The 21,644-nt window shown below is 37.6% G+C and overlaps 1 protein-coding gene across 1 annotated transcript in view; it reads right to left on the reverse strand.

Moving 5' to 3' along the window:
- TTK (TTK protein kinase) overlaps positions 1-20,596 on the reverse strand; it is a 38,822-nt gene extending 18,226 nt beyond the window's left edge. The window contains exons 1-7 of the mRNA XM_063331119.1: positions 20,525-20,596; positions 19,907-19,985; positions 17,092-17,262; positions 13,073-13,217; positions 12,568-12,793; positions 7,961-8,067; positions 3,119-3,262 (exon numbers count right to left, since the gene is read on the reverse strand). Coding sequence (XP_063187189.1) covers positions 3,119-3,262; positions 7,961-8,067; positions 12,568-12,793; positions 13,073-13,217 — 622 coding nt within the window. The 5' untranslated portion in view covers positions 17,092-17,262; positions 19,907-19,985; positions 20,525-20,596. The remainder of the gene's footprint in view (positions 1-3,118; positions 3,263-7,960; positions 8,068-12,567; positions 12,794-13,072; positions 13,218-17,091; positions 17,263-19,906; positions 19,986-20,524) is intronic.
- Positions 20,597-21,644: the final 1,048 nt, after the last annotated feature.

A 21,644-nucleotide genomic window follows, 5' to 3' on the forward strand; every position in this document is an offset into this window, starting at 1 on the left:
GCACATTCCCTCTTAGAGCCAACTCTACTAACCAGTTGAAGAACTTACTAGCCCAGTGGGTTGTTACCAAAGCCCTTTTACTGATCCTTCCACTTCACTGACCTGCCAACACAGCACTTATGAGGGTAATCCCTAATTCATATCAGTTAAATTCAGCTGAATTAGAAACTCAGCTGAATTAGTCTAAGCAATTAGTTGGGTGAAATTAAACCAGTTCATTTCACAGAGTGAAAATTTTGAGTATGCTCTTGTAAGCTGTGCTCTACTGCCAGGTCAGAGAAGATCAAGGCAGGCAACAGCAAACAGCTCATTCCCTTGCCCCATCTCAGTCCCATACAGAATCTTGCTCTGTCACTGAAGACCTGGCAAAAGTTATATGAAGTTACACATTAATCTTAAAATGAAACGTCAATTCAACTCCTAGTCATGGTATTATTGCACCTTGTGAAAATAAAGCATATATTTCAGATGTGCTTTACAGTAAGCAAAACCAGAAATCAAGTGACTTGAAGAGTTGTTCTAGAACTTCAAAAGCTGGAAATAAGCAGCTCAGAACAATATGGTCATCAACCAAACCTTTTTTGCCTGGCGGTGAATAAGAGAAGGTTATTTCTCAGATAAACAAGAAGTCAGGATACAATAATGCAGACACATTGACACGTTAGTAACTGTCCATGAACATGTGTTCACGAGTTGTTATATAAAAACGGTAGTTTAATTCTTCATTTAGGGAACATTAAGGAGTACAAGCTCTTTTAAGAGCCTTCAGATATACACTAAACTGTTAACTTCAGTTATTTTCCTGACAAACCCTTTTAAAAAATGAAATTATTACCTGATTATTTAGATAGACAGGTCTCTTCCATTATGTAAGATTTTTTTTTTTTTAGAGACAGACACCACAACAAGCATTTTAAAAAAGCCAAAGACAACTAAGATATTATAACATGATCTTCTACATCCTATAGGCATTGTTTTCCCATCAATACAGGAGATTATTCCATTAACCAATAAACAGAAGAACTCATGGCTAGCCACAGCCTCCCATGAATCACAGTTAAAGGACTTTTTTTATATTCCAATTTTTCTGAGCATTTTAAAATTCTGGATCAGTTCATTAAAATTAATTTGATTTTTATTTTGAATCCTCCCATGCTCCCTTCAGCCAGCAGAAGACAGGCTTCTGTCAGATGAAGAACACCACAATATTACCTATTTCTAGTCTATGTTTTTTTAATAAATGACTTACGTGAATAGACCAAACTACTCAGTTCAATGCCTTAAACAGAGAAGTGGCTCGACGTATAATGTAGTTCGAAGTTTTTGTTTAATATAACACTGAATATAATTTCAAATTAGCAGTTTACCAATCCAGTACCATCATTATAAGCCTCACACACATCCCACACGTTTCTTTTTTCCATCATTTAAATACTTATTGCCCAGTCTTACTGCTGGAGTCTCACATTCAGCTAGTGATCTACCATACTTTATTTCTTCACAGTCTGAGACAGCCTATCTGCCTCTCATACTACTCATGCCTTACAGTTTTTGAGTACTAAATTATATTTTTCCCCCAATTAAACTCTTGATTGCACCTGGCATGTCAAATACTTTAGATTGCTGTGCATTAATGAAAGAGGGGAAAAAGGAATTAAACCAAAGGCTTCTAGACTTGCTTTCTGAACAATTTTTTGAAGTAGTGAAGAAATGCATTTACATAGACAGTATTCCTGTTTTCAAATATAAGTATTTCAAAGTCTTTTAAAATGGAAATATGAAACAGACAGGACTTAAATGCCTATAAAATAGAACAGATAAAGTCGTTTCTGTATTGCTCCAGAAACACCATACAAATTCACTTAAAGCCAAGTTCAATCATTTAGGCCACGTACATCCCTGAGTTTGAGATGTTTCACGTCTAATGTTATTTGCCTTTTAAAATTTATCTTTAAATAGATGAAGCAAAACTTGCCAATTTTCAAATACTTAATGTTACAAGTTCATTTAAATAAAAAAATCTTCCTCCAAAGTTCACTGCTTCCCAACTGGCAAACAGGCTTTTGACACGTATTCTTTCATAGGTATTCCCTTAGCTTTGCAGCAAGTAGAGCCAGTAATATCAGACAGAAGTTGTACAATCCATGAACTTCTGTGGCACATACATCAGTTATGGCACTAATGATGTCTATATGCAATTAATGGTAAACAGAATAGGGCCAAAAATAAGTTTTACTAAAAAAATTAATACAATAACTGATTATTATTGCAAGTGTCACCAGACATTTTTGCTCCTTGCCCAACTACTGTTTCACACCCAGGTTGATTCAATGGGAGCCAGCCAAATCTCAAATAGTGTTCCTGAAGAAATATTCGTAAGGAAATGAAGTCAGGTCTATTTTGCACTAATTCTGTCCTTACACAAAGCAAAAACATGGAAGCTTTAGATACCACTCTTGCAAGAGTTAGTTACATGCGCTTCAATATTTGAGTCAAACCATGTTTTCCACTCCAAACAACTTTATATCTCTTGAAAACTTCCAGGTAACTGTTCTCTTATTGAAATTACAGCCAGCAACCAGTATCAGTTATATTTCACTATATAGGCAAGCACTTGAATTTTGTACTGATAAATGCGTGGGGTTTGTCCATTTGTAAAATAAATATAAACTTTAAAGGGATCCTCTTTCTTAGATTTGACTTCACTGAAAGATGCTGGTAAAGTTCTGGCACCTAAGTGTCACAAGCAGATAGCTTACTTTGGAGGTGTATCTATCTGTAGAGCTTACTCTGTATGTTTCGGTTCTAATTCTTCTTTACCACCAGTAGCTCTTACTTCACACTTTCAGCTGGGAGTCTCAATTACAAAGTAAAAATACCTAATGAGTCAGAATTAAAGTCTACCATCCTATGGCTCCCGCAAACTAAAGTCATTGCATCAAAGACGGAACCAAGTATTGAGGGAATAAGATGGAGAATATAGATAAATATAACTGTTTATTAGACAATAACAGATTTTGAGTTTGTATACCTAGAAAGATTTTTTTATTATTATTTTTTCAGTCGAGCGTTACAACATGCAAAAATTCTTATCAACAATTTAAGAAATTGTAGTTACCTGCAAAGTTCTCCTTCTCCTCATCTGAAAGCAACTGCTTCTTTTGTGAATGAAAGTTCTGTAGAGCAGTTTCCAACATTTCTAGTGGAACAGCAGAGCACTCCACAGCTTTCTGAAGGAGCTGCTTACACTTCTTCATATTTCCTAAGTAGTAAGGGACACAGAAGTAGAAATCAAGGAAATAAAAAGTTATGCTGGGGCAACATGGTTTTTTTCAAGACATGATTACACTTATGCTGCTTATATTCACTTTGCATCATTCTGTGAAGCCATTGTTCATTAGGCACTTCCTTCCTCAAATATCCACTTTCAGGATACTGCCTGGAACTAGTTACAAGTGAATCAAGCAAGTCAATTTTTCACATGAAGTTGAACACTAGGTCACAAAATACACTTTATGAAGTCACAAACTGCATTCTCAGCATTTGTTTAGTGTTATAGGAACTGTAAAGAAATACAACACAAATTCCAAAATTCAGTTTTCTGTAGTATCAGCAAGGAAATAAGAGCTTTATGGACTTCTATTTAGATCTGACCAGATACAACCTTTATGTATGCATTACAAGACATCTTTAATACACTTAATAGAAATCAAAGTTAAAAGCAGCTGTCAAACCAAACATCACTACTCTAGAAAGCACTACAGTTAAGAGGAGTGAAAAGGAACAGTATTCTTTTATTACAGTCTTACATGTTACTAAATGCCGTAAACAGAGATTGAACAGAACTGGAAGGGAAGAAGGTGTGTTTTAACAAAATCATTTAAAGTAATCAGTTTACATATATAAGCATGTACACATACATGCTAGTAAAAAACGTAAGAGTCAACTAAGGAAAGAAGTGTACTGCAACCAAAATATTTTCCTTTGTTTAGAGAACATCAGGGCAAAATAATGCAATGTTTTGTTACAGCTGTTAATGCCCTTGAAGTCCCAAATGCCCTTCTTCCTCAGTTCCAAAGCAGCAAAGTGTAAACCACTTTGGTTTTGTAAGTGCCACATACATATATAATTATTTCTTATATTATATAATAGTATATTTCAGAGCTCTGTGATATCTCTAGCACTGGAAACTCAAACTGAAGTTAGCTGTCAATGTCACCTCCAGTCCAGGCTGGGGCAGGGGGGAAGTGGGTTGTATGTGTGAGGAACTGATGTTTAATTAACCTATTTTAAGAATGGGTGATGTTATACACTGAAGCAAGGAAACAACAAAATAAGATTAGCTATGATTTAATTTAAGTGTCTTTTGTGCATATTTGTTGTGCCTTGTTTAACCATACAATTAAATACTATTTTTCTCCCAAATCCTGAGTAAGTGGATAGGCTTGGTATTTCTTTTTAAGAATCCTTAACCAGCATTCTACCTTTGGCTATATTTAGTAACCACACGTTGCTTCCATAAGACCTGCTATTCAAAGTGAAAGTAATTGCTCCTAGTATTATGTGCCTCTCATTGAATAAGAAATAATATGACGCTAAAACACTTCTGTGAAAAATGAGCTGCTCCATCCCACTTAACAGATGAGGAACTAAGGCACAAAAGTAAAGCCAGAAGTACCTGTGAGTTTCAATCAGTCCACTTCATCACATACAAAAAACCTGAATGATCCACCCAGGCATAACATTCTATATAGCCAAAAGTAGACTTTTACTTATGGTCATGAGTTCTGAGCAATTCACAGCAAATCTTGCTTCAAGCACACCACCCAAGGCACACCAAAAGAAAGAGACAGCTCCTCATCTGACATATTTAAATGAAGTTGTATTCAGCATTTAAATAAAAACAAAACAGAATGTTTTATTTATTTGTCTTTATTGTGTCACTATTTCCAGGTCATGAATATTCAATTTATAAGGAAATCGGTATCAATTTGCCAACCATAATTTCAGAATTTTCACTTGACCTTTAGCTCACAGTTTTGCTCAAGTCAGGGAAGTGCATGTATAATTAACTTTTTCTTCTTAATGCAATGGGAAAGACAGATTAATCCAGAAGCAATTGGAAGGTGTGCCAAAGCACTGCTGAAATGATCGGGATGAGGAGGTAACAAAGCACCACCATCCTCTTTTCCCTCTGACCTAAGCTGGGCACACTCAGTGAAAAAGGAACAGCACTCAAGGTACATACAATTCACACGTTAATCCTCTCTGAAGCATTCACCAGGGACACTAGAGCTCCATACGCATTACCAAATGTCAAATAAACCAGCTGAAGGATAACAGATACAAATCAGAGAGCACATTGGAGATAAAATAAAGACAATCATAAATGGCTTATTCGTTTGGGATTAGTACTTCATTTCAAGTTGACTATTCACTGTCAAATTAAGAAAAAACTATTGCATGAACACATCCCATAGGCATGGGGTAATTAAATTCACAAGCAATTGTGACAGGATGAATCTAGTCATTGGTAACCACCAGTAGCATTTCTACATTTTACTTAAATTACACAATAGGTTTTATTACACTTATTTGACAATATATTTATTCTTGCAGTATTACTGTTTTATTATATTTTTTAATAAGCATACAAGTGCTCACTAGACAAATTACTAGCTACTTTTTACTACTGTTTATATATTCAACACAAGTTTATGTTAGAACAAGACCAGTCAGACAACTGACTTATCTGAAATAGAAAAACTGTGGAATTTCAAGTCACAGATATGCAGTATTTAGTCCTGTCCTCCCCATCCTGTGTAGGAGTCTTATTCAGTATCATTCCTCAATCATTTGATTTGGCATGTATTTCTGAGGGGAATTTCCACAGCCTTTCCTGCTCCATTACAGATAAAGTTATTAGTTAAAAAAAACCCTGGAAAATCTGAGGAGACAAATGAGTATTTACTTATTGATTTTAATAAAATGGCTCTGCTTCATGGAACACATTTTGAACACAGAAACTGCCTCCTAATAAAACAGTAAAAACAAGAAAGCACTGGACAGAGTATATTTTCCACAAGCAGTGGTTTTGTCTATAAAAAACAGAAGTAAGCATGAAGAGGAACATCTAGTAAGATGTATTCAGAATCCAGAATATAGAATAAAGTTTAATCTCCTTGATTTATTGTAGTTAATTTTGGAGAGAATTTCTCATCCTAGGCAGTATACAACAACTTGCATTATACTAACAAAAGCCATGAAGAAAAACAAATCACAAAAAACTCAAAATATATCCACCAAGTCTTCTTCTTTCAAAGAAGAAAGCAGTTTTAATGCAATGTGCTTTTCCTTCTAGATGGAGCAAGCTGTTAAAGGGAGGAGACAAACAGGATGACATAGATCCCTGTTCAAGCCACCCATAGAAAGAAGACTGAAAAAAGACACCCAAAAATACAAGCCTGTGGGTAGGCAGCACAACCCTGCTACCAAGCACCAGGGCCACCTTCCCTACACACAACAGGAAAGGAGTGACATAAGGCAAGGTAAAAAGGTGAACTTTGTGGTCCAAAACATTGGACCACATTGAGCACATATTTTTCCAGATATATTAGACCATAATTTATATAGTCTAGAATAATCTGGAAGGAGAATTGGAAGAGCAAAACTGGAAGAGCAAAAGCAAGAAAAAACTCAAAGATAACAAGTTTAATACAAAAAGGAAAAAAAACCCAAGCGATACAAAGGCAATCATTCATCACCTCCTACCAGAAGACTGATGACCAGTCTCTGAGCAACTATTACTGTGAAAAGACTATCCCCAACCTTTCACTGCCAAGCATGATACTATATGGCATGAAATACCCCTTTGGTCAGTTCTGGTCAGCTGTCCCAGCTGTGTCCCCTCCCAGCCTACTCACTTTGGGCAGAGGAGGGGCCAAGCACGAAACAGAAATCCTTGACACTATGCAAGCGGTGTTCAGCAACAGCTAAAACACCGGTGCATTGTCAACACTGTTGCAGTCACAGACCTAAAACACAGCCTCATATGCACTGTTAAGAAAATTAACCCCAGCCAAGCCAGATCCAGTGCATCAAGGAACAGGATAAATTAATTTACAAAGTAAGCTGTCAGCGCAGCTATCCCTACCAAGGACGGAGAGTTCAGGCATCCCTCAAAGAAGGGAGCCAGAGTTTTTGAAAGACATTACCACTCTCACATCAGAATGGCTTGCCTAAAACACTGCTGTATGGCACCATATGACAAGGATTACCATTCTGTTTTGAATACTGACAAACCACCCCCCCCAACTGATTAGAACCTGACATTTATCATACTGTTAAATAAGTCAGTCCACAGCATTTATGAAGCAAAAGCAGGTATCAACCATCTCTTTAGTCCCAACATGAATGTTCAATAATGGAAAAGGAAACAGAGGTCAATTAAAATATAATTACTAGCTACTTAGGATCTTGAGTAGCAGAGGGGAAATTTCGTTGAACCAAATTGCACATTTACAGCATATTTTCATTTAACAAAAAACCCACAAAGAATCTACAGTTGGTCTTTGGAAGGAGCCAGAATTTCTTCCACAAGCAAGTTTAAAATATCTAAAGGGAAATTATCAAACAAGTTTGAGTATCATTTTTCAATACGGCAAAAGCCTTACTCATACCTCCCACTGTAAGATCTAAGCTTAAAAAAAAAAAAATCAGAAATCAGTGCTAATTTTCATCTTGTTTTAAAGGTATTTCTAAAAAGGAAAAAACCTATTAAGAACTGTGCACATATTTTAATTTAAAATTGAACACAGGTTCTCATTAAATTTCAATCAAAAAAGACGAAAATCCAGATTTTTCTTGTTCTGATTTAATACCTATGTTTCCTTGCAAATTATGTAACAGAGAAGTTTAAAACAACATAGAACAGCAAGACCAAAGAAGTTTTTCTACATACCTTGCGACAGCTCAAACTGTGCAAAAGCCACATGCACAAAAGCAAATTTCTTGCAGTTCAGCCTGGCCAAATGAAACTGGTCCCGTGCCTCCTCTGGATCTTGAAGACTGTAAAGATAGCATATCAATAGTTACACAAGGTAAAGAGCCTGAGTAAAAATGATGAAGTTCCATGCGCAGGGTGACAGTTCTAGATAATCCTGGAAAAGCAATCCATCTATAGCTGAAGTTTTTCCTCTTCCTTAGAAGCATTAGTGAAGTACAAATAAGCAAAGAGTTTTAAAAAGTTAATAATTCAACGATATGAAGCTGACCCTTTCCAAAAAACAGAATATGCTCAAACCTGAAGAGAAAGATTAAGGTCTTATTCTTTGCCACCATTTATATCACTCCTCAAAAAATAGATATTTTCCCCTCAGAACACTCACTAACCTATACAGGCTAACACTACCCAGAGCAAAATCTTTTTTCTTCTAGATACATCTGCTCCTATACTAAGAAGGTTGCAAGGCAGGGGGACAAGGAAGAGATTGCTTTAGAAACGCCAAGTGTGGAAAAATGTATCACATTAATCAAGTCAGAAGAAATATTGTATGCACTATTAGTTATATCCTGCAGCAATACAGTCACAAAGTTTCCAATCCACTACATTAAAGCAGTACTGAACACCAAAATTTTGCTAGAGATTATGAGCTTTTTTACATTGAAAAGCTTCTGCAACTTCACTCAAATTGCTAAATTCCCTTAGCAGAGATGTAGGTCTGAAGGAAGTTGTTCCTGTTGGTATGTCTATAATCCCATACCTATAGAAAACTAGGACACAACAAGATCATTCACCCAATAGCTACCTCTGTCAAGGGTTCTATGGGAACATCGACTCCTTACAAGATGGAGGGAATTCATTCTGTTTTCCCCCCTTACTCCTAGGCAACACAGTCTTATCAATTATTCTTGGTATCACAAGGTAGATTTAAGTCTGTTTTCTGCAGACACACTGGAAGCAGCAATAGCAAACATGGTATACTTCAAAAAAATATAGAGATGGTACCACTAAATCCAGACAAGATCCTTCACATTTAATGCTCTGGGTGCTGTTTTGTTTTTTTTTTTTTTACTGTTATTAAGTTTTATTCCCAGTTTTGCATTCAGCCATAGATGGATAAGTAGGACAACTGAGATGCTTGCACACAGTACACCAGCATTTAAATATTCTAGAGGATCTACAGCTTAAGTAAATACTCATTGAAATAGGAGTGGCATGAATCTATACACTATAAAATAATAAATTAATATTAGGTTTCAATGGACTCCTTCTCCCTTGTTAATATTAAAAAAAGAGTTCTTTTAACACTCAGTAGCAAAATCTACAATCAAGAAATAAAGACATTTCTTCCAAAATTCCACCATGGTTCAACAGGTAAGCAAAGGTAGTACTTAGAAGTGGAGATAGTGAAAAATTTATTACAATGTCTCAAAAAATAAGTACAGAAAAATACAAAACTGAAAGCTAGAGAACATATTTCCAGTAAAATTTTGTGGAATTAAAGATGAGAAAAGTCTCTACCATGGTTTAGGCATGTTACTGGACTCCAGTAAGTTTAATAAACTCAGCTCTGATCATTCAAAGCAATAGGACAGGCAGAGACCATCTGCAGGCAAAGTCAGAGTAACAGAAGTTAAGCTGTAACAAATTACATTCACTTTCAAAAAGCACGTTAAAATTTAAGTCCCTATAGAAAGCAGCATATGCAGATATGCAGAACAAGCCCTAACGTTAGCAACAGGCATCAGGTGCCATACACTTGGTGGCACTGTGCTACATCCAGAAGCATTACATGAAAGCAGCCTTGGCACAGTTAGTGTGTGATACAGATAATCAATCACAGATGCGGCTGACTGTGCACCTTTGCCTGTTTCAGAGTACATTCAAGGGGTTTTCAAACCACCTCAGTATCACAATAGGTCAAAAGGCTTTGGCATAGACTGCAGCTAGAGGAGATACCATCACAATACAGGTCCAGTACCAAAAATGGAATAATCCAGCTTTGACCAGAAGAAAAGTGTTGACGGCCAATAAACATTGAAAATCTCAAACTGTTGTCACCACTTCTGAAGGTTGTGATGCTCTAACTTGCTTTTCCTGTTAGGTGGAACATTTGGGAGAACAGCAAACAGTAGTCTACTGAAGAGCGCCTATCTTCTCCCACTAAAGGCACTATCATCAGAGTACCTATGTATCAAAGTGTTACTTTACTTGCAATAACTAAAAAACCTAAATCAGAAGCATTCTAGGAAGTCATGAGGTCAGAGGATTTTCTTTAACAGAAGTTAAAACTGAGCAGAGACAAAATAGATAGTACTAGACAAGCCAGGAACAGAGAAGATAAGTATAAAACACCAGAGAAATCTCAAACACCAAGAAAATTAAGAGCAATGAGTAAACATACCAAACACAAAAGATTCAAATAACCACTGACTGATTACCTTAACGTTAATCTCCAAAAACTACAGACAGGTAACATCGTTGATTTTTAGATCTGATCAGTCAAAAGTCATTTCATGTTCTGGAGTGATTAGTTCATAAGGGTAGTTTCACATAAATAATTGGCATATGCCACTCTGAGGCTTATAATAAATGATTAAGAACTGGCTAATCTCTGAAAGTAGTTTTCAAATGGGGGACCATCATTTAGGGAGATAGTGAAAGCATCAATCTCAATGGAACTTTGCAATGTCAGATTTTGGTGGGTACATTTTTTAAGAGGGGCTTGGGAGTGGGTTGTTCATAGTTTTTTAAAACAATTTTCATTAGCAACTCAGGAAACATGACTGATGGTATTTGCCAATTAAAAAGAGCAGATCTGAACTATCCAGTGAGCTAGGTAGATTCTACAGCAATGCTGTCTACCAAAAGAGAAGGTATTTTAGGATAGCTATAGAGAGTGCATTTTAATAGTGAAACAAGAAAAGACTACTCTCTCAAGAAGGTTCCCCTAAAGGCTGTGGCAGTAAAGTAACTAAAAACATCTCAGTGGGACACCACAACTACAACTGTTAATAGTATTCATGTGTTCTAATATTAACAGGCTACTGACAGTGCCTTCAGTTTTACTTTCTGCAATATAACACAGAATAAAAAACATAGTTCTAGTATCCATTTTAAAAATACCCACCTTTAAAACCATGTTTTAAAGATCAAGTGGAAACAGGTCCAAGAGTTTTAAAATTCTTAGGGAGGTGAGAAATAATCTTTCTGAACTTAAACTCCTACTGTATGTAATGAGATAACAGATATGACTTAATAATAACATCTTATCACCATTCTGGAAAAGAAATTCCAGAAAGTACAAGCTGGAAGCCTACATTACACAATTTCTGTTTTGAGGACAAGCAACTAACCTTTGAACACGAACACTACCTCTCAGTATCTTTAAAGACAGGAGGTCTTGATGGAAGATGTGCTTTACTCTGCTTACACAAAAAGACCTTACCTCTTCAAGATACTAAGTATTCACAGCAGGTCATTATTCACTCCTGTTTGTTTCTCAACAGTAGATTCAACAGATTACTTCCATTGTATGCTTTTAATAAGCAGTGATGCAGCAAGATCCATGCAAATGACAGTACAGACAAAGAAGCAGGTGATAACATACTGCAAGATCAAGCCACCTGCCAAAAAGCCAAATAGGAGGACATACAAGAAACAGAAAAAGACTAGCTATATTCACTGGACGACAACCTGCGCAACTCCAATTGTTAAAGATTGTTGCAATGTTAAAACCATAGCTCTTCAAAATATTTGCTGTAATGATACTTCAAGTGGCAAAAGAACTCCTTACAAAAAAAAAATCAAATAACCCTGTCCCAAATTATGTCTGAAGCACCACATTGTTGAAGTTTGGACTGAACAAAGCAATAAGTGATGCTGTGGTTTGGGCTAGACTGGCCACTGAAACAAACTGATGCTCTCCCTCAAGCTAGGACAAATGACCACAATCAAACCTAATTTCATAAGTATGAAATTACAGAATGATGTTCCAAGACATTCTTCCTACCCTAAGGCAGTAATTTAATGTAGCTGGGACTAGTCTTTCCTAGTAAGGGAGAAAGTAGACTAGACAAGGATAGACCACTATGGTTTGACTAGATGGATTAGATAATAGCAAATTGTCAGCCTCACAGCCATGTCAGTTATAGAAGTCCACAGGGAAATTAAACCTAACTTAAAACGTACACAGTTTAATACACAGATTATAGTTACCCAAAGTTATACCAGATTTCACCCATGCAGCTTCTTTTGAGCTGAAGTATAAAGCTAAAAGAGGTCTTATGCTATTTCCCCATGTACATAGAACACAGAAAAAAGTGCGTTAACATCTCTAAATCAAATAGCTCTGAAGAACTATGTTTATTAGCACCTACAAAAAAATGCAAGTACTGTGGAGACAACAGATAAGCTGACTAGCCAAAGCTACTCAGAGATTCAAGGAGTCAATATGAAAACATCCACACTCAAAATGATTATTTGTTGCGGAAACCACTGATGTAAAGAAGCTATTTTTATCATCATTCAAATGCAGAGTTCTTATATTGAAAATTTATACTTACGCTTTCAACTCAGCAAATCTCACAAGAATGCGAGCATAGCTCTCATCTTGACTATGCTTTTCTGCAGGTAACGCAGTCACCGCTTGACTGTAACGACCAATGAGTCTATTCAGTAGGTTAGCATCCATCTGAGGAATACCCTTTTTCTCTAGCCTGAGCAAAAAACACAGCCAATCTTCTGGATTATTTGTTGTCATCATTATTTGATTAACAGTTCCAGAGTTATCTGACAGAAAAACAACAAAGGAGATTGATTAAAACTGCAGTAAACATGAACAGAAGAAAACACTTTTTATAAGCTTGCATGCAAGACGATTAGCTATTTATTATTTTTTTTAAACAAGATTAGAGCACAGTTAAAGAAACAAGGAGAGATGAAATGTATTTTGTGGTCATTAATACTGAAGAAATGCAAAACCTTAAATCCTTTGAGTTAATGTTTCTTTCACTCAATCTAGGTTAAGATCTGTTGCATAAGTGGCCACAGTGTAACAAAAACACATACCTGTTGTATCAGCTGAGATTTTAGTACAGTTAAGCTCATCTGTAATATTGTCTTCATTTCTGTATTTGTTTTTCAAGTCTCTAACTCTATTCATGATTGAAGCAATTTGTGGCAATCCTCTTTCACTGTGGTCCTCTTCCTCCATCTGCAGACACAAGGTTAAAAAACAGTGATGTTCCTGAAGAACCCTGTTGTAGTTCACCTTAATTGGAATTACCATGGGAAAGCCTCTCGTGTATTGTGCAGATTAATTGAGACTCCACCACATTATGTAACATAAATACTCTATTAAGCCTTTGTCAATGTAGTTACACAAGTAAACTTCTTAGCAGAAGCCAACGTGAATGAGCAAAAGGAATCGGTATTTAACTGATCTGGCCAAATACTAGTCCATGCTTCACAGTAGCCCCTTCCAATAAGGTATATCCAGTGTTTGAATAAAATGAGGGTGGGATATGCTGCCTGAATAGCTAGGAGCTACTGTATTAAACCACATCCTGAATCCATAGATTGGGATCGCTAAAAGGCAGTCCTCCTCCTAGCCATACACTCCCACCACTTCTCTGGAATAAACAGCAATGGAACAAGCATTTGTCAGACTTTCATGGCGACCTGGCTCAGGGACAAATGCCAACAGAAAACTACATTAAAAAAGGGGAGAGCTTTTATGTTTTTGCTTGATGTTCTTCTATCTCCCTCAACTGTGTCACCATATGGACAAGAGAAAGAAAAGGGAGGAAGGAAAGACTTTAATTCGATGACACCTGTAAGGCCGGATTAGACTACCTTAGATGTGTCACCCCACACATATACCTCCCTTAAATGTAAAGATTTTTCATATGTAAAGAAAACTATATACTACTATAAACTTGAAGTTTTAACATTATTAATCTTTTCCATCACAGGTATAACTTGCAGTAGAAATCATAAGTTTCAAGACATGACAGATACTTACAACCCATCTTTTAGCATTACCTTGTCTCTGTAATGGGCATGATATTTTTTACTTAACATAATACATGCTTAGTTGGACAGTGAGACGTGCTCTGAGAAATATGTTTATTCCTGTTATGCCTCATTTTTAACATTTTCCTTCTCTAAAGCAGCATTTCTTCATTGAAACGTGGTGCACTTATTTATACCACCGAGATTCTAAATCAAACGTTTTGAAGTAGTTCTAGTTCTCATTAAGTTTTGCTGTTGCAAAATTTTACTGCCTAGATGTCTATCCAAAAGGATTCATTCTAAGACATTACACAAACCACTGAATGATCTTAAGGGTCCTTTCCAACCATGAAGATTCTGTGAATAAAGGTGAATCAGTAAGGTATATGTAACAAATTACTAAACTACATTGCTTGTAGTGAATAATATTCAGCTTTTGTATTAATTCCTGGCTGGAATGTCTGCTTTATTAGGGAATATAATCCAACACTGAAACTAAAAACTGATGGTGGAGGGGAGGACTAGCTAGGAGACACTAATCAGAAGATGAGGAAAGTTCACACATGAAACACCCAAGGCATATCTGCACAGTTTCACAGCCTATGTATAGGCTGGGAGAACCCTAAAGCAAATCGGTGTACTTCATCACCTACTAAGAATTATCTCCACATAACTGGAGTAATTTAAGGCTAACAAAAGTAAGTATTAGGAATATTATTAAGACAAAGCTATGTATGTTTAACCTTTCTATATTCTCTGTGTTCAGGAAGGGCAAACTCTTGTGCATATTTCCAAAGAAGAAGCCACATAACCATTTCAAAGAATGTGATTGCACCACTGATGTGGGTGGCAGCTTGCTAACAAGAGAGACACATAATTTTCTTTACTTAGAGGTATGCTATACAAACCTGTATGCCTTATGCCCACATTTTACTCTAACACCTTGCAAATTCATTCACTATCATTCAATCTGAAAAATAAGTTATAAAGCTTCATTGCAACTAAAATTGTGTTGGAGAAGTATGAACATAATTGGCTAGAAGTATTCAAAGTCAGAGATAAATACCTCACTCCAAACCTCTGCTCTCATGGTTAACAGTGAAGACAGGGAAATATTTGAAAATCACACCAAGTTAAGGTAAAAGTTAATAACACTGAACTTGGTATTTTGGAAAAGTTAAAAGATTTTTAAGTCTTTTATAACAGTAGCTTAGCTATTAAGTGCTATATGTAAGTGTTTGCAATCATTTATTAAGCTGGTGATTTAAATCTAGGTTTGCAGTTGATAACATGTCTGAATAAATCTAAGAAGTGTTACACTCCTCAGCTTCAAGTCTCAATTAATATATCCTAGCGCAGTCATACTCCAGGCTGATCTGTTGACTATAAGGGTCAAACTTCCAGATCAACACAGGCTAGCAAGATACAGCAAATTAAACTATACTCAAATTATAATTGTCCAATTTAAGAGCTCCACCAATAAATACATGTTGAAAACCACTGCTATAGTAAAATGTCTTTTGAGGACACACAGAAACCTTGGAGGTTTCTTCCAGCAGAGCTAGTGAAAGAACACACAAATACACTCAGCAATTTCGACAGATGCAGCACAGGCAAGCACTTGTGAGAAAAAATGGTATTTTTTGCTCGTTTGACACTTTCACATTTCAGCCACCTTCCCATCACAGTAATATATTAATATTCTAAAAACCATTAACAGAAGTTTCCACATTCCTTACTGTATGTGCACATCTGGCAATCTATTACAGAGATGTAGTTACTTCCTACCTTATGTAGCCAAATCTGTACAGCGAAAGTAAACAAACTTCTATATCCTCTGTTTAGCATGAGCCTATGCCATCCTGATGATCCCCTTCCTCCAGGAGATTCCCCTACTGCTTTAATAAGTGGTACACGCCAAATATATAGCAAGTAGCCAAAGACTGCAACAAAAGCCAGGGGCTAAAGTTCTAACAGTTCCAGGACAAAAAGCCTCACAGAAAGAGAGGTTGTTTTAGTAGGTTCAAAATATGGGGCTTTTTTTTTTTTTGCAAACTCCAAGTTTTAGTCAGGCAAAAGCACCGTGTACATTACCACTATCAAAAGATCTTAGCATCACTTTAACAACTGTTGGAGCCTGGCAAGATATTCAAAACATGACTTCATAGTATCTTTGCAGAAAAGCAAAATAGCAACATTTCAATTACAAAATGAAATATTTTCAGTAGTCTAAGAAAAGTAGAAGCAAATATCCCCCAAACAGGGCTGTAAACAAAACCTATACAGAAGAAAAGCTACAAAAACACGTAAAGACAACATGCTAAATCAGTGCTATCTGAAAAACAATTTTTGTTTCACTGAGATGAGACTAAATAAAAAACCCTACCTTCACTCTTCTTAAAAAAAGAAGTACACTGAATAAATTCTAATTTCAGTGCTTGTTTGGAACTTCAGTTAGTATCTGTTTCTCCCCAAAGTGCACAGGGAAAAATCTTAGGCTGTTCTGAGACTGATTGTGTAAACTGTCCCATCTTTTGGAGATTATGTTGCTAAAAATTACATAGGCGATTACTGTAGCAAAAACTGTTCACATGTTATTCTAAAGATGATACTTATCTACTTCATGCGGGGAAAAACACACATGCATCTCTTCATAAGGAAGATTTTGGTACATGTTGCAGTTTTGCCTTTGATAAATCTAGTAGAGGGGGCTATGGAAACTCAGTACACCAAATCTCCTCTTTATAGGTGAGAAAATCCTTAAAGATCTGTCCTTGAACTGTATCCATTCCTTCAAAGTATGAATGAAGTCAGCTTCTCCAAAACTTGAAGCACCAAGATGATCAAAAGATATTTAGCTCAGGTTAGGTAATACCACGATCTCTTATTACAACTGTAATCACTAACAATTCCCAGATGGATTTTTTTTTTAAAAGACATTATTTATATTTTTTCACCAATGTAAAAGGTTCATTACTCTTTTTACAGTAATAGCTTGCCAAATGTAGTAGACCAAAAAAATAGTTTTCTGCATAAATTTGTTCTTAACTCTCATCAATACATGTCAAACTTACATTTCTGGTGTGCTGGTTAACTGTTCAACGTGTACTACATGGAGAAAAATCCCTCCTGAAGAAAGGATATGCCTTATCAAAAAGATAACGTGGGTGAGGGTCAGACTATCTCAGATGATTCCAAGAATCCAGCGAAGGCAAGAAATGTAGCTTTCCATCCTGAAAAAGTTCCTGTGTATCAAAAATGGAACAGTTAGACATTGAAAAGTAAATGAATATCAGTATACCCTGTAAGCTTGCCTCATCTTCATGATATCCCAAAAATATAGTTTTCATTAAATCAATAAAACTAATCCTAGTTAGTAGTAAAACAGTACAAAAAAGCTCAAAGTTTGCTTTTGGACTAAGGGCTAGCACTTCCAAATATGTCAGCTTGTTATGACATTTACAGATAAAAATACACTAAGGGCATAACCACCTGTGTATTGTTATAATTTGCAACTAATCTTTCTACACATGCCAAAGTTCAACCAAAAGCAAGTATTCAGAGTCTCATTTTAGCTTAATCTGCTGCATGATTGCTTTTAAAGAAAGTCATTTATTTCTCTGTGTGAAGCACACTCAAAATCTGACAAAACAGCAACGACTTAAAATAGAACATGCTGTTATATAGTTACTCAATAGGAACTGAGCTCTTAATTGCAATGGCTGCATAGCAGCACAGTTGAGATCTAGAAAAGCCATGCAAGAGGAAGTTAAAAACAGGGAAAGAAAGAATAGGGAGAACATGTATGCAGAGATCAGGAAAATACAGAACAAACTTTAAAAAAAAAAGTGTAATAGAGTAACTTCAACCCCTCATACAGACACACTAAATAAGCAGCCAAGGGACAGAGACTAAAAGAGCAGTATGTGTTGTAAATGGATGAAGTGACAATACTGGTTATCCATAGGATTTCATGTGTAATACACCCAACAACATTTATTGATATCAAAGAAAAATAACAGTATCCAGTCTTGAAATACTGGATTTGCTGTGTTACACTATTTGTTCCATTTCTGAATGGAGTCAGATGCAGTTTTTCCTCAAATGCAAGCTTTGAGAAAGTATGAAAATACTTCTTAATTATTGAACAAAAAGGTACACTCTTCCTAATTCTGGAATCTACTGAAATACTGCATCTGTTTAAAGAGGTGTGAAAGGCAGCAAAAAATTTAAGAAAGCGCTCTCCAAGTTAGTTGGTCAACCTAGTAAAATATATTTAAGTTATCCTTTTACCTATATTTTCCTTACACCTCCAGATCATTGTGACTACAACTGTTAAACTTTTGTTTAGCTCTGTTCCTATGATCTGATTAGTGTCTAATAGCATCTAAAGACCATACGCTGAAGAACTTTGAGTTAAGTCCTCTACTCCATGTAGAAGAGGCAAAAATGCCACCTCAAAATCAGGAACATTACCCATGCATATGTTTTCTGATTACTTCCTTTCATACGCAGAACAATCACACACAAACAAGATGGGAAAACTAATGGTAGCCTTTGTCTTCTACAGCATTTGCATTATTCTGCTGATGTATTCAGTTCATTATTTAATAGTGCTAACCATTTAAGCAAAGATGCGCATGCTTGATGGTAGTATAGAAAATGCTGTCAGATACAGAAAGAACTATCTCCAAGTGCATTTATATCAGCATTGCCTAAACAGCACAGTACTACCAAAGACCCTTCCTGAACGTTAGCATCTATTAAATGGACATTTAAGTGTTTAAAAGTTACTACCCTCAGGATCTTGCTGCCTTGATTCAAGGCAAGTAAGAATGGAAACACGCAATAACATCACACGACCATCTTCAGAAACACATAGCGTTATCTGCCATTCCTCCAGTTAGTGTTCTGTAGATATTAAAACAGAAGCTAGTTTTTATTACTGCTTTGAAGAAACAGATACTAGTTTTCAAACTGCTCAATTTCTTTAAAACCCATGGGAAGTCAGGAAAGCATTAGACCTTGTTCAAAGATACAAGCTTTTAAGTTAAAGTCTAAAGAGCAAATTGCAATGGTAGAAATATGAAAGAAATCCTGCGATTTTTGCTTACTCCAGACAGATGTTTAGAAGAAATGGTTACTAGAAAGAGTCAGGCTAAATTTTTCCACAAGCAGTCACCAAAATCTGAATTCAGATGAGCTCCAAGTCTTCTCCAACTTCAGCTCCATTCATACCGATTACAAGACTGGGTTACAAGATTATTAGTTAGCACTAGACAGACTTGATAACTCACTTCTAACCTGTCCCCTAGTGCAGCCACTAGTAGAAGTCTCTCCTTCATCCAGCCATTATTTCCAAAAATACATAGAAACGTGGTGGTTTAGAAGCCTCTACCCAGGCTTTAAAAAAAACCTATATGTGTGCATAATCTTTGTTTGGGTTTGTTTCCAAGTCCTAAAGCCTTGATTTAGGATTTTCTTAAAGGGAAACAAAACCACCCAACATTCAAAAAAAAAAAAAATCATCATTTTAAGAAATCAGCAATATTAGCTATGAAAAAAAAAAAGAAAAAAATGAAACTCTAGCATTAGCTACAAAAAGGTATAAGACCCAAAGATACAGAACAGGCCTAATCAGAAAGAGGCTCGACAGCAGAGAAGCAGGTGAGCTACTGCAACATAAACAAACTGGAGGCTTTAAGGCAGGTAAGAGTTATCAAGAGGCAGCGGGGAACAGAGCAGCACACAAAGCCTCTAAGACACAATTTTAAGTTCTAAAGGTTAAGTTCTGAAGGCTTAAGGATATAGCCAAGCAGTAACAAGGGACATAACTGAGAGTAGTTTTAATTCAGGGTATTATTTCAGAAATAGGTATTGCTTTCTCACCTGCACTAGCCAGAGCTGAATGGGTACGCGTTCCAAGATTTTTCTCTGCTTTCCCCTCTCCTTGCCCACATGCACCTTCCTGTTTCCAAAACAATTTGTGTAAACTAATATCAAGCACAGACCCGCTTTATATGTATTTCTAGAAAGTGCTACTCCTCAGCCTAATTCACGATAACTTGCACGATATCCTCAACCAACTTTATTTCCTCATGCGTTTTTTGCCAAGCCTGCATCCATCTGTATTATTCAGAACTTCTTTTTCTTTTCATTTTATAATATACTACAATTAAATAACGTGGGAAAAAACCATCACCACTCTCGAAATCCCTCATAAAGTTCAGGTTAAAAAAAAAAAAAAATCCACAGAAGAGGAAACGGAGGGGAGAGAGGGTGGTGAGGGAGATGAGGAGAGTCAGCCAGCAGGTTCCCTCGCCCGCAGGGGCGCCAGCCCAGCCGAGCCGCGGGGCACATCCTCCGCCGAGGGCCCCGCAGGGCCGGAGAAGCCACGACGCGCGCCCGCCCCCCGCACTGCCGTTCCCCAGGGGGCTGGCGGGAGGCGATCCCCACAGCCTCACCGCTAGGCCAGCACCCCGCTGCCCCCGTCCCGGCCGGACTCACCCTCACTGCCTGCTGCCGCTATGGAGCCAGGATGGAGCTCCGGGCCGAGCAAGGCCGCTCGCGCCGCTCTGGGTTTGAATATCACCGACGCCCAAAGAGCCCACTCCCCATTGGTCAGAGTGGATGACGGGGCGGGGGAGGAACCGAGCTCTGATTGGCCCGAGGAGGGAAAAACAGCGGAGCCTGCCTGCCTATTGGAGAGGAGTTGTGGTTCTTTCCCGCCCCCCTTCCAGCATCTCGTGGGGGATGCTCGCGCCGCGCCCCGCTGCCCCGAGGAGGGCGGGGGAGGAGGAGGAGGTGGCTTGCGCGCAGGCGCGGCGCGTCGGACGCGCGCTGGGGCCGTTGGCCGCCTCAGCCGCTGAGGGGGCGGTGGGGATCCTGTCCGGCCCGGAGCTGAGGGCAGGGAGGAGTCAGGGGCCGGCCGGCTGTAGTGAGGGGCGGGCGGGAAGGGATTCCCTCGGCAGTGGTGGCGGGTTTTTCCCGAGGCCTCTCCTCCCTGACGGTCTTGGCGGAGTGGGGATGGGAAGCTCCCGCCGGAGCGCTGGGCTGCGGCGGCCGGAGCAGCGTCTGGTTCCCCGCAGCCGCGGAGCGCTGGCATGGTTCCAGTCGTTATTCCCGATTCCCACAGGGCAGGGAAGGGAAAGTGTGAGCTGCCTGGGCTCAGTTCTCGGTTACAAACTGAGATAATACGAACTTACTTAAAATATATCTGAAAATATTTTCTTCTTTAAACGATAACTGGTTATTTTGTGACGCTTCGTTTATCTGTAAGAGAACAGCGGGACTGTGTGTCCCGACCAGCTCCTTAAGATTACTTCTTTCCTCTACCTTTTTCTCAGACGGATTCTTCATAAGCTGATCCCATATCTGCAGTGTGCCTAAGGCTGCTAAAAGCAGCTCTTCCTCTGACCTGTCCCTTTCTTCTTGGCATTGGATTATAGTAATGCAAATACACTAAGTAGAACGGTTCAGCCTCTCAGTTTACATTCTGGCCGTACGTACTAGTTACTGTGTTCTTTATAGCAGTAGGGTTCTTCTGATACTTATAATATTGAGGCTTTTTAACACAACAAAAGCAGTTAGACATGTATATATAAGCTTTATTAATTTGATAGGTTAC

Source organism: Chroicocephalus ridibundus, chromosome 3, assembly GCF_963924245.1.
Source record: "Chroicocephalus ridibundus chromosome 3, bChrRid1.1, whole genome shotgun sequence".
Classification (NCBI taxonomy): Eukaryota; Metazoa; Chordata; class Aves; order Charadriiformes; family Laridae; genus Chroicocephalus; species Chroicocephalus ridibundus.